The 13,892-nt window shown below is 42.9% G+C and overlaps 1 protein-coding gene across 1 annotated transcript in view; it reads left to right on the top strand.

The window, feature by feature from the left end:
* pkd1b (polycystic kidney disease 1b) overlaps window positions 1-13,143 on the top strand; it is a 34,034-nt gene extending 20,891 nt beyond the window's left edge. Inside the window, exons 25-42 of the mRNA XM_026177296.1 lie at window positions 650-790; window positions 954-1,164; window positions 1,264-1,387; window positions 2,967-3,110; window positions 3,200-3,521; window positions 3,697-3,808; window positions 3,898-4,055; window positions 4,513-4,715; window positions 7,127-7,324; window positions 7,406-7,560; window positions 8,505-8,705; window positions 9,140-9,314; window positions 9,428-9,610; window positions 9,684-9,788; window positions 9,876-10,010; window positions 10,090-10,292; window positions 11,843-11,954; window positions 12,055-13,143. Of these exons, the coding sequence (XP_026033081.1) occupies window positions 650-790; window positions 954-1,164; window positions 1,264-1,387; window positions 2,967-3,110; window positions 3,200-3,521; window positions 3,697-3,808; window positions 3,898-4,055; window positions 4,513-4,715; window positions 7,127-7,324; window positions 7,406-7,560; window positions 8,505-8,705; window positions 9,140-9,314; window positions 9,428-9,610; window positions 9,684-9,788; window positions 9,876-10,010; window positions 10,090-10,292; window positions 11,843-11,954; window positions 12,055-12,933 (3,761 nt within the window). The 3' untranslated portion in view covers window positions 12,934-13,143. The remainder of the gene's footprint in view (window positions 1-649; window positions 791-953; window positions 1,165-1,263; window positions 1,388-2,966; window positions 3,111-3,199; window positions 3,522-3,696; window positions 3,809-3,897; window positions 4,056-4,512; window positions 4,716-7,126; window positions 7,325-7,405; window positions 7,561-8,504; window positions 8,706-9,139; window positions 9,315-9,427; window positions 9,611-9,683; window positions 9,789-9,875; window positions 10,011-10,089; window positions 10,293-11,842; window positions 11,955-12,054) is intronic.
* The last annotated feature ends 749 nt before the right edge of the window (window positions 13,144-13,892 follow it).

Raw genomic sequence — 13,892 nt, 5'->3', positions numbered from 1 at the left:
AGTTCACTTTATAATATTGCTCACACAGCTTAATTTATTGTGTAATTATGGTTTAGGATGCAGCACTTAGTCCACTCAGCATTACAACCTGCGTCCTTATTGTGTGGTTAAAATGTAAGGCAAGAGAAAAAAGGAACTACTAACATATGTATTTACTGTATGATTTGTGTCTGCTTTATTAAAATATTCAAAGGTTTCCTTTACAAATGCTTACAGTACTTTATTTCTTCTTACCAGTAAGACCTCAAATTGTTACTCCCTCATTCTTGTATACTTCCTGGTAAATATTTTAAGCTAATTAAAATGACAACTTAATTTTGGATAAATTGTATCAGAAATACACAGTAAACTTTGGGGAAATTACACCCTATGTCATGTTTTATTAAGTGCTACCTTTTCTTTGCATGGTAGAGTCCATACTTGCCTCTGTGGACAGACACAAAACACCATGTTCAATAAAGTGTTCCTCTATTTAAAGTGTAAGTATAGGGATTAACTAGAAACAGTTTTTCTAGTGAATGAAATGTGTGATTAATTAGTAACAGTAAGTGTTTAAGACATGTCTGCATGTGTGTGTGTGTGTGTGTGTGTGTGTGTGTGTGTGTGTGTGTGTGTGTGTGTGCGCGTGTTCACATGCATGTAAATACAGGTTTGGACCCATCATGGTATGTGCAACATGTGGTGGTGTGGGACCCTCAGACAGACCACATGTTCTTCTTCCTGCTAGATGATTGGCTCTCTGTTGACAATGAGACGAACAGCACAGTGGAGAAGGAAGTACTTGCCTCTTGTAAGGTTCCAGATGTTACTCTGAACTCAACTGTTTAAATGGAAAAGCACTAAGGCCATTTCTTAAGCAGACCTATCAAAGTTCCACTTTGTGTGCTTTCTCTTCCTGTAAACTGAAATATTTTTCTTTCATTGTCTTTGAACCGTTCCATTTGTCCCAAAAGGTCCAGAGGAGCTCACTCTATTTAAAAGGGTGTTCACCTCCCAGCTGATATTTGGCATGGTCGACCGCCACCTGTGGCTATCCCTGTTGGAACGCCCCCCTCACAGCTGTTTCACGAGGGGACAGAGAGTTACTTGCGGTGCCCTTATGCTGCATCTCTACCTGGCACTGGGGGCTCTGTGGTATGGAGCTGTTGGCACTGTGGGGCACAGGTGAAGTGACTGAGAGTACTCAATACTCGAAGATCTAATAATTCCAGATATAAGCCAGTAGATTATTGATCAAATCGATATGTGTTCTTTATACTCAAGTGGACCCATTTCAGCCCATCTGCTCGCCAACGTGGAGACGGTTGCTGTGGGGATGACTGTTGCTGTGCTGGTGTTTCCTCTCCAGTGTTTCCTCTGCTTCCTGTTTAGAAAAGCTCACAGTCGGGTAATTAAAAACAGTATCAACTTTTTATTTTTATTTTTTTTTAACTAGTGAACCTATTTAAAGTAACTTGGAGATCGTGGGGGCGATCGTGGCTCAAGAGTTGGGAGTTTGCCTTGTAATTGGAAGGTTGCCGGTTCGAGCCCCGGCTTGGACAGTCTTGGTCGTTGTGTCCTTGGGCAAGACACTTCACCCGTTGCCTACTGGTGGTGGTCAGAGGGCCCGGTGGCACCAGTGTCCGGCAGCCTCGCCTCTGTCAGTGCACCCCAGGGTGGCTGTGGCTACAATGTAGCTTACCATCACGTGTGTGTGTGTGTGTGTGTGTGTGTGTGTGTGTGTGTGTGTGTGTGTGTGTGTGTGTGTGTGTGTGTGTGTGTGTGTGTGTGTGTGTCTAGATATGTAACGCGCTTTGGGGTCCTTAGGGACTAGTAAAGCGCTATATAAATACAGGCCATGCATTAATTTCAAAACATTAGACAGAATACTTGTGCCATCAGAGAGTTGCTGATTAGAGGTTGTGTCAGCTGTGCGTCCATGCTTTGTTTGTTAAACACTCTCACGCACATAGCAAAATCGGTATGGCCCGGATCTGGCCCACACAATGTGCTTACACATGGCCCACATACCGCAAATAACAATGGCCCTTTGGTGGCCCAGATCTGGTTTGCCAGATATGGCCCACACATGGGCCAGCACAAAGCCAGTTGTAGACACACTGCTGGCCCTGTGCTGGCCTATAACAGTTTCAGCTCTGGCCCCAGATGTCAGCCTAATGTGTACCTTAATCAAGCCATGTAATACCAACATGTGCTGGAACATGATAGTGCAAAAGTAACATGACAAAACTCTGTTCAGACAGTGAATGGACTGATTCTTATATAGTGCTTTTCTACTCTCCCAGATTACTCAAAGTGCTCTATACAACATCCCACATTCACACACTTTCTCTAAGCTGAGTTCTTACTAACTACATTCATACACATTCACACTTATAACATGCAGACAGGGATCGAACCACTAACCTTCCGATCAATAGGTGGCCTGCTCTACCACCTGAGCTACAGTCACCCACTGGCAAAGATGAGTAAACCCTCACTAGATTTTGGATAAAGTGTAAACTCACAAACCTGTCAAACCTGCATTTGAAACGTTGGCTACCATACCAGTATAGTATTGCAACATGGCATTTGGGTCTTCTAACTAAAATTAGAAAATAGGAACATAAATAGTGCCATCATTGCCAGACCTGGTCCACATCTGGTTGACATACATCCTGCCATGACACCAGTCAGTCAGAAGTGCCAGCTTGATACCGGATCCCAGCCAGAGCTGTTTTCTATGGGCCTGGGCCACATGAACCAAACCATAATCGTGCCAGATATGGCATGCCATCACATAGACAGTGCCATCTATGCCAGGCCTGGCCCATATCTGGATGACATACGTCTTATCATGCCAGAAGTCCGCCAGCAGTGCCGGCTTGATACCAGATCCGGGCCAGACCTGCTTGCTATCTGGGCACTTGTGTGAGAGTACACTCAGAAATGTTAACGCTGCAGGTGTATGTTTACATGTGACTCAGGTAACTGTGGACATGTCAGTCCCTCCCTCTCCTGTTTGTCACTCTGTGGAGATGGACGTATTCCTTGGCCAATCGGAGTTCTCCTGCCCTACTTTTCTGTCTTTGCCAGATTCCTCTGGCCGAGTCACTGACAGTCCTTCATCCGTAAGGACATGCACATACACAGTATACTTGTTATTTTACTCCTGTCTTTTTCTTAGAATAACTCCAGTTGTTATTCTATCTTTCTCCAGTTGCCGGAGAGTAAGGCCTTAGACTCCAGCATCCTGGACTTCTGGGCTGCCTCTGGTTTGGTGCCCAAGAAGTACGAAGCACATGAAGAAGATGGCATCGTAGCGTGGCCATCATGTGACAGCCTACTCAGTCTACCAGTGGGTTCAAGCCCCTCCAAGCCAACCTTAGCCCCTGACCCCTGCAAGGCTTCATCTGCTCGTCAGCTAAAGCGGAAAAAGGCCTTGATGCAGCTTCACTTGACGCCGCACAAATCCCCAGATATGAACTCCAATCAAGTCCAAGTTCACAGCCAAAATCTGACAACACTTCTTACTCTTTCCGGTAAGAAACTGTTAAAGCGTAATTAATTTCTGCTATTGACGTGAATGGTCTCCAGCACTTTGCTTCTTGCTGTTTCTTGCCGACTTTCTTTAAATTAAAATGATTCCAAATCTGTTCTGGGAACACCAAGTTTTCTGAATAACATCTGATTCTGTATTCTTGTGTTTGGTACCAGAGGAGGATTTACTCATGTCTATTGAAGCAGCAGACGACACAGCAGATGCTAAAAACAGCAACTCAGACAGTGGGCGGGATTCTCCGAGAACAACATCCTCAGTCTCAACCATGTAAGGAAAATAAAGATTTATTTTTATGATGTTCTTTATTGACAGGTAACATTCTGTATCACTTCAACTTTTTTTTTTTTTTTTTTTAGGCAGAGCACCTCCTGCAGCAGCTGGTCAGAGCACAGTGAGGATAACTCCCAGTATGGCACTGGACTCTATGAGTGTCCATCCGTAGACTCGATGGCAAGCACCTTCCTGCCAAGCACTTCTCCTGACTCCACATGTTCCTTCTACACGACACGCATAGGTACCATAAAAGGTTTTTCTTGTTAATTGTACCCACAAATGTATTGTCAAATGTACTCCAGTACTCCTTCAATGAGTGGATACTGTTTCAATAAAGTGTTTTGGGATGGCTTAAGAATGGGAAACAGATCTGTGTGGGCACCTAATTCCTAATGCAACAGCCCAGTAATGGAGCAGGTCCATAGGGCAGATCCGTATCTGCAATCAGTCGCCCATACTACATATACAAATACAATTCACAATTATCATTTTAGCTAACTATATATAAGTTTAAGGCCTTCTCTATTACAAAGCACTGTACTGGGGAGAAGCTGAATATAAGAAACTGAGGTAGTCATCACTATTTCCATGAGTCCCTTTACAGTTAACCCTGGTTTGGAATCTTTTTGTTAGACTATGAGACAAAAAACATCCTATCTAGAATTTTTTATTCACATTTGGAGATTTTATTTGAACAGGTGTTGCTCGGAGTCAGCCAGGCAGGCTACTTCCTCGCTGGGCGCTGCGTGTCATTTATCCTCTGCTCGCTTTGCTGCTTGGAGCGTGTCTGGCTGTGATGGGACTCTATGGAAGCTGCTTCTCCAGGACAGTAGTACTCATGTGGCTGGTATCAGCTCTTTCTGCCTTTCTCACTTCTGCTCTGCTGCTGGAACCTCTCAAGGTGAGTCAAGCATGTGGTCCAGTTTGTTCACCTCTCAGGGTTTTGGCAGATTATAACTACTTTGACTTGCATGACTTGCATTTGTATAATGTTGAGTTGACGAGACAGTTTTTATCTTTCACGCACTCCTGCAGTCACACACTAATCTACCAATGCTGAAGCTGGATCATGTGCACTCACACAAAGTTCAGACGTTCCAACAGTCATTTCAGTCTAATCAGACTTAGGGTTGCCAACTCCCTGAAAAATAAATAAGGGACACCTCGTGGCCAGGGCCGGGCAACCCAGTTGTCTTCACCCTTCCCAGTGTGGTAGCTCTTTTTTTGTGTGTGAAATTATTTTTTAACCATTTGACTTGAACTTGATTTAAGCAGATGCATATTCTTTGTGATATGAACACATGTGAAACAAATGATCATTTAGCCATTTATTTTTAGCTCAAAATGACAACATTAACACATAAAACAGGTCTCTTTCTTAAACAGAAGCCTGTCATGCTTAACTTTTGAGAATATAAGTAAATCTTTCTTTAAAAGAACTCTGTCCTGCTTAACTTAAAATAATAGAAAACAATAGAACAAAATCATTCTTGTAACAGTGCACATATAGTGCATTTAGTACAATTGGCTTCAGTTGAGGTATTATTTCAGCTTTTCTAATGCTAATCAGCTGCTCCTGTTTGTAAACCCACTTGTTCCCATGATTACGCATCATAACTCATCATCATTATTCATCTATGTATTACTTTTATGTATTAGTGATCTATTTGTTGTAATCATCTATCCTTGCAGTTGTTTATTACACAAAATAAATTATATTATCACACTTCTGGCCACATAGCGCTGATATTCACTGCACATGCCCATCTTAACCTTAACCAGAGGGTTTAAAAAAAACAAACCAGTGTTTACATACCATATCTGCTTCTGCCATGGCCTGGTGGACAAGAAATTGGTTAAGGGTTCCCCGAGCTTTCACGCCCCTCGTGTTCTTCATGTGCCCACCACTAGAAGCATGCCTATGGAAAAAGTGCGCCGGCACACAGTGCAGTGCGCTTTATAGGTGTTATCGTGCACTTTTCCAGCCAGGTGTTTTCCTTTTCCCATTCCTCCCTGTACTTTTGCAGCCTTTTTTTTTCTTTCTTTCTCTGAGCGAACAAACATTGCTGCTCTAATGCTGGGCTTACACTGTGCGATTTTTGGCCCATTTTGAGACGATTTTTGAGTCGTGCAACCGATTTGGTGATCGGCCTGATTTTGGCCTTCATCGTGCGTCGTGTAGTATACGTGGGGTAACGAGAAGCGATTAACACCTCACGACCAGCTCCCGATCATCAATCGCTCGTGAGGGTGTCACCACAGCCGCTCACACTGCTCACACGTAAACGTCGGTGAAAAAGACGGAGCAGCGCGGCTGTGCAGCCTGTGATCTGGACACAAGCGATGGAGGCACAACTTGTAGAACTTTGGAAAGCTCATCCGAGCCTTTTCGATGTGGCATCACAAAATTATCACGACCACAACAATCGTGAAAATAGTTGGATTTACATTGCTGCTCAATCACAGCTGCCTGATCAATGTTTTTCATTAGCAATTTAGCAAAGTTGATGTGGTGGTGTGTCTGTGTGAGTGAAAGACAGAGAGAGGGACAGCGAGCGACAGATTTTCTGTTATAACCTTCATTTTATGGAGGCACAGTGTGAGCACTCAGGTCGCATCAGAGCATCGGGTGGTATAGTGTGAGACCCTGCATCGTGACCTACAAACTTCTAACCCCTGTGAGTCAATCGTGCAGTTTGAAAATCGCACAGTGTCTGCCCAGCTTTAGGTGTACTGTCGTCCGAGACTTGCACCGCAGTGTCGGCGTTTGTTTCCCTGTTGGCCATGCTTGTTGTTGTGGTCATCTGTTGTCTTCCGGTATTTTCTCCGTAAGCGACCTTTCCTCGACCAATGAGATAAGCGGTAATCTGACTTGTCATACTCGAATTGTCATAAGTGTGCTGTCAGCTCATCGGTCACAAAGCAGAAGAGGGGCTGGGAATTATGTTTTCAAACAAAGCGTTAATTCCATTAACATTTATAGACTACTTTTGATTCTCACTGTATTACGGGACAAAGTGCGTCCCTTATTAGCTCAATACGGGACGTGTACTTTTGTTTCTAAATACGGGACGATTCCGTTTTTTAAGGGACGGTTGGCAACCCTAATCAGACTTGTCCTTTGATTATCTCTTTGATTATGAATAAAGGCGATGTACTGTTAGCAAACTGGAAAGAGCTGATTAACACTCATTGTTAACACATAAGGGTGGATATTCAGACTTTCTACCCTCTCTCAGATGTCCTGACAGGAAGTTGGGGCAAGGACTTCAATCTCTCTCCATCCAACCTCTCTTGACACCTGTTTTTCAGGTGTGCGTGCTGGCCTTGATCTACACAGTCCTGTGGAGACCTGTGGATCCAGAGGTGGAGGAGCAGCTGGCTCAGGAGGCCACTGTGGTGAGGCCGTTTGGAGAGCAGAGCGGGAAGGTCCGACCGCCATGCGGCTACGGCCTGCTGCAGGCGAAAGAGGAGGCTCGCAAAGTCCAAGCACTGCAGTCAATTATGAGGGTGAGGAGAAAATATTTAAGATTTATTTCTGTCTGGGAATTTTTCTTCCCAGACGTCACACTTTTTTTCTTTTTTTTGCAGCAGTGTGTGTGGCAGCTGTTATTTCTGTTGCTGGTGCTGATGGTGAACTACCAGGATGCAACTGAGCAGGGACAGGCCAGGCTTCTGCACGCCACCATCAAACAACGTCTTCACGCGTCACCCTTGGGGTTTCCCAACCTCACCTCACTCAAAGAGTAAGGGTGACACCAAACGCCACACAAACACAGCACACTGTCGCCACACAGTGTAAAATGTGGGGACAAATCTCGAGTTCTTTAAATTCAAAAGGTCAGAAAACATTTAGATGTTTAATGATTGCTGAGCTAATCGACAGAGGGGCAGATTTACTTAAGAGGGCAAAATAGCATGTGAGGGCAATCCCCAAATAGCGCTAATAAATGTGGTCAGTTTTACAGGTGAAATACAAAATTGGTGCTGTTTTTCTAAACAGTTCATTTGAATAACAAGCGAAACAAAAGACGTTTCTTTTTCAGCGTCAATTATTGGCACAATCAGCAGTAAATTGTGCATTTCACACATTAGAAAATCTGTTTGCACGCTTGATCTAAATTTCCTGTTATTTGTGGCTTAAGAAATCTCTGTGTTTCCACCATTTATATGCACTTTTGTAACTGCACTTTTTTATGCAAGTTTGCACTAGAGTAACGTGTTTGCAATTCTGGTCCCAACTCGCTGAAAGAACTGTGTCAGATTTATGCTGTTTATATCAGACATGATAAGAGCTGATTGTTGTGAACTTTGACCTTCTGTGGAGCTCTCAGCCACACTGCTATGTAGCTCCCCGACGACGTTAGGTCAGCTCCAGGTGTGTGTGATGATCCAGTTGGCAGGGCCACACCCACCATGCCTAAAGATGCCCGACACAGCCGCACCCTTACACATGCACACCTACATACGCCTATATATAGAAACAAAGGACAGCAGCACAATACAAGGACACCGTACCCAATATATTATGTAAGTCCATAATTGCTCACCTTAAATTTACTGCCTGGTAATTTTGCTGGGGACTACTTTCATTTATGTGTCAATACACGTTTGGTGGACTGCATGAAACAGTGTTTGTGTTGCCTCCGGAGTGCAACTGTTCAGCTTATTCTACTCTTTCTTCTTGCAGCTGGTTTGACACAGAGCTGTGGATCAATCACACCTTGGTGCCACATCTCCACCAAAACCCCTCACTGCGACTCGTGGGCTTAACGCAGCTGCAGTACACACATGCGCTCGGTAGCCAGGCGGTTCACCTTCAGTCAAACAACAGTGGAACGATACCCGAGCTCCTCACTGCCCTTCACACGGCAGGAAGAAGCAGGAAACAGTAAGTGGAATTGTCAGAGCAACATGAGTGCTTCTCTCAGACATGCTGAGTGTGTTCATCAATACTGTTGAATTGACTCTTTTGCAAATAATGAGGCGTGTGAGCCCATTAGAAGTTGCCAAAAAGCAAAACAATGGAACGTTGTTTTTCTTCTGAAATCAAATGGAGCATTAACACGCAAATGACCAAAAACTGTGGTGCACATTTTGTCTGTGGTGTCCAATCATCTTCTAATGTCGTTATTTATCTGTTTGTTTATGGCCCACAGATTCTTGCATAACATTTACCCTCCGTCGTAATGATGAACTCAAAGCTTTTATTTACGCATGGGTCACGCTTATCGAATTGCATTCATTTACATATTCAGTCGACAAAAAAAGGACAAAAATAAAAAGGTGAGTTTTTATTTGATGATTTCTTTTCCTTCGCTCCAGGTTTGAAGCTCTTTCTATAGAGTTCACTCAGTACCACAGAGAGTCTGCTTTATTTCTGTGCGTGTACGTAAAACTTGAGCAGACTCGGACACAAGCCATCACATCCTGTCTCTCTATCCATCCACTCCTCATCCCTTTATCCGTGTCAGGACTGGACCTGCAGACGGCACTTCCGGTAACAAATCCTGCAGTCTTTCAAATGAAAATCTTTCACCATAATCTGGTATTTAGAGCTTAATAGTTAATAGAAAGTACTTCTTCACCCAATCCAATGACTTTATACCGCAGATTCTTCTGCTCATCTCTGCTCTCCTGACTGTACTTGGGGAGCTGTGGTCTGTGGCCACTGAGCGCACCCAGTATCTGCATCAATGCCATCACTGGTTCCAGCTGCTCCTTGCCTTCTTGTTGCTGACAACAGCTATCCTGCAGCTCCGCTTCCTGTCTTGTGCGTCGTCATGTGTTTCCCAGGTAAAGAATAACATTTTAAAAATCCTCCAAGCAAAACAAAATTAGTATTCAACAACCTTTATGTGCTATTTAGCTGCGGTCCCAACCAGACAACTTCATCAACTTCCACAGTGCTGCCCTTCTGTCACAAAGGTCCTCTCAGTGTGCAGCCACCCTGCTCACTCTGCTTGTTTTAAAGGTGAAGTATTGTCTAACACATGTCCACAGATATTTCACTTTGATTTAAAAAGAAAAACAAAAAAACCCAACTCATTCCCATTTCCAGCTGCTGGGAACCTTACGGTTTGTGCAGAGGTGGGCTGCGATAGGCAGAGTGTTGCACAGAGCCTGGAGGGAGCTGCTGGCTCTGGCTGTCCTACTACTGCTGCTGATGCTGCTCTGCACTCACCTTGGGAATGTGGTATGAGCAGAAAAACATCAGCTTAAGCAAAGATATTTAAAAAGGCGAGATGAAAGATATTTGATATGGTTTGTTTCAGCTTTTTTCACAATCAGTAGAAGGTTTCCTGTCAGTACAAGACACCAGTGTCTCAGTCTTGTCCTTTCTTCATGGTCGGATCGTCCTGCAAAAAATCTGCCAGGTCCACCCCATCCTGGGCCCTCTCTATGGGCTGCTTCTCATGGGAGGAGGTGTTTGGGTTTTGGCTAGACTCTGTGGAGCTGTTCTTATCCATACTTACAGGTACACAACATTACCTTTCTTTAGATGCTATGTTTGCTTTAACCAAAGTTAGGTTTTGTTCTTTTTTCAAAGACAACAGAGTTTTGTAGACTGTCGAAGTTGTTAGCCCTTGAGAAACTGTGTTTTAAAGACAGAAATAGCCCTTTAAGCCCTTATAGGCCTTAAACAAGTTTATAATCTTGCCATACTGACATCTGATGTTTGGCAATTTGTAGCTGTGAAAGTCTTCTAGGTGTCTGGTTACCTAGAAATTCCATCTTAAGATAGAAAGATAATGTCACGGTTCTGGGTCCTTTTGACCCAGCATTTTGAGTTTTGTGTTCTAGTAATATTTTGTATTACGGGTTATGTTCAGCTCATTTGATTGTAATTGTTAGATTATAATATTATTTTATGCCATGTTATACCCCTAATTAAAGATTGTGAATTATTATGTAGTTTTAGTTTGCATTATTCTCCTGAATTAGAAGAAGCTGATAACTATTGCATTAGTTAAACTGATTTGCATTACATTAGACTGCTGATTTATTGTGGATGAATGATATTGTTTATGATGCATTATACTGCTGAGTTATAAGAAATACTGTTTGCAGAAAGTCATCGCCTTATTTGTCTGATTAGAAGAGAACAGAATATACTGGAGAGGTTTTCTGCCCAATCTCAGCAGGAGCAGATAAACAGGGAGCCAAGGTCGTAGCTTAGGCGCTGTGTGAGAGAAAGCATGTGAATGTTTAGGCTTTTTATGATAAGGTGGAGGCACCAGAGGCTATAAGAGTTTGAGCAATGCTCCACCATTTTGAGATCTGAGGCTGTCTGCATACGGTGTCCATCTCCCACGCGTGTGTTCATTAAAATCATCGTTTGACTTAACCCGGCCGGACCAGTGTTGTTATTGTGGTTTTTTTCTCTTGTCTCCATCCCCAATATTTTGAACCTTAACATAATGTAAATGGGAAAAAAAAAAGAAGGAAGATGATCTGTAAATCTTTTAAACATCCCAAAGTCAGCAATACCCATGAGATCAGAGATGCAGGCTTTTGAGTGCTGATAGCAAGCCAAACTTTCTTTTTCGATTACGTTATAGATGTCCTGATATCTTTGTTTGAAAATTCTTGGCAGACCTCATAATTCATGGCTTTGTATATGATGTTATGTTATCTTGGCCTAAACTCAGCAAAAGCGCTACCAAACCGTGATGGTACCAACCCCGTGTTTCACAAATGGATAAAGTTCTTTGGCGATGGCAAAAATAAAACCTCTTTCATTGCAAAGAAGTTGCACTTTGTAACCCTGCACAGTATTACACACCTTACTGTTGAAGTGATCTTTGAATTTCTATTACTTTTGTGATAATAGAGTAATGTTTTCAGTAAGAATTTCTGTATTTCCACAAAAATATAAGTGGTTGACAAAATTTTGAGTGCCACATTGTATCATAGGAAGTTTTGTTAAATGGCATGTTGTTTTGAATGTTTTGCTGAAATTTACTGAAGATAGAGCCACAGAGGGATCTTAAGTTTTAATAAACCATCTTCTTTCGTCTTCTAAAGGGCAGAGCAGGCTGAGTTGTTTCATCCAACCATTAAACCTCAGGACTATCAAATGGTGGAGTTCTTCATCAAAAGGCTCAAGCTATGGATGGGACTCACTAAGGCTAAACAGGTGAATAGACTGCTAAATGTGAAGCATTCCATCAGGAAGGCTGAGTAACTAAAAATTGTAGCTGTTGTTACTGATTCTGCACATTTGTTCCCCTTTCTAGTTCAGACACAGGGTGAAGTTCAAAGGCATGGGCATCCCTCCTTCCAGGTTTTCACAGGAATCTTGTCTCTCCACCTTGTCTTCAACCGTTTCTTATTCCCGCTCCCCTTCTTCGCCCTCCGCATTCTCGTCCCCACGTCCTCTATCCTCGGCTCTCTCCAATGGGTCTAAGGACTCGTCAGTGTCTGAGCTTGGTTTTGAAGTCCAGCAGTACCTAGACAGTCTGCTGCCCCGTGTTACCGCTCTGTTATCTCGTTTTGATCGGGTCAACCAGATAAGTGAGGACATTTACAACCTAGAAATTAAACTGGATGAGGTTCAGACCAGGAGAAGGAAGACATGGATGAATTATGAGAAGAAAAGTGAAAGAATCTTTGGAGAGTTAGGAATACCAACAGGCGCAGATGAAGGAAGGATAACAGGAGAAGTTACTCACAGGAAGACCAGTCTCCATCATCCCAAGCTACCAGTCTCCCTGCCATCTACACTCCAGTCCTCTGTCCCTTCAGTGTACATGTTTCCCAATACATATATCTCCTATTCCGAGTTTGAGTCAGTAGCAGTTCAACCTCAGCCAGCTAGTGTTGTGCACTCTTGCGAAGTTGCCGACCCTACACCTGGAATCAGTGTATTGTATTCAAAAGCTTCTCAGTTTGAAAAGTTCCCCAGAAGAAGAGCGTGGCATTCTGGGAGCTCTCATTCAGCTGATGCTGCTCAGAGGACATTCCAATTGTTGGAAGTTTCTCCATGTGGAAACGGAGAAGAAAATTCTGCTTTTAATCCCAGACCCAAAAGTGAAGAAGGCTTAAGAAGATCTATCGGGGATGGGATTCCAGTAAAGAGGAAAGCTTGGATCTCTGAAGGACCAGAGACTGAGTGAGAAACATCACAATGGAAGAAAAATGTCTGTGTCTGGAAAACAGAATCATTTGAAAAAAATGACCAAAATGAAGACACACGTTTTTGCTGCTGTCCATTTTATGAACATTTTACTGTACTTTACAACATTCTATAACTCTAAGTGGTAAAGACACTGTGCTGTAGATATTCTGCTCTGCAGATGAATAAAGGCATGACCATTTGATTCAGACATTGCAATATGTTTGAAATCCACTCCAGGAACAAGCAAAAGTCCCTCAGATAGCAATATTAAATTATAAACCAAGAAATTGTTTGGCAAGAAGCAGGAGCAGCAGCAGGTCAGCTTATACATAAAAAAAATTCCAAATAGCAAAGAGCAGGAAACTAGAAAACATCCCTAATTAACAGAATGTTACAGTTTAATTGGACTTTATGCTCCACATCTTTGAACAGAGAAAGTGTTCCCTCATAACATTATGTGTGTACTTCTGTGTGTTTGCTTTAAGTGTTAACATAGCCTAGGACTATTTTACATACACATGTTATATTGTTACCTAACCGAAGGAATAGAGATAATTTAAGGAACAACACATTCTGACATGTAAGTGCTGGAGTGACAAACCCAGTCAGTGGAACCAATGCTGGATAAATGGGGATAGTTCCATTAGGAAGAGCATCTGGCATAAAATCTTAGTCAAAACAAACTTTCAAATTCTGGTTCATAAAGAATAAAATTTCCATACCAGATTAATAGGGGCCAGGTTAACAATGACCGCCTCCGGTACTGTTGGCCAAGAGTGTGCTGGTGGAAACTGTGCTACTGCTGGCAGAAGACAAAGGAAGAAGAAAGGGGGGGGGGGGGGGGGGCATGTTAGGAGGGAGCCAGAGAGAAGGAAAGGCAGGAGTTTTTATGTAAGAGTAGGGACTTTAAGTCTAAAAGAGAGAGAGAGCTGACTTCTACCATGGTGTAGATATGAA

Source organism: Astatotilapia calliptera, chromosome 8 (genome assembly GCF_900246225.1).
Source record: "Astatotilapia calliptera chromosome 8, fAstCal1.2, whole genome shotgun sequence".
Taxonomy (NCBI): domain Eukaryota; kingdom Metazoa; phylum Chordata; class Actinopteri; order Cichliformes; family Cichlidae; genus Astatotilapia; species Astatotilapia calliptera.
This window is presented reverse-complemented; position numbering and strand designations above follow the sequence as displayed.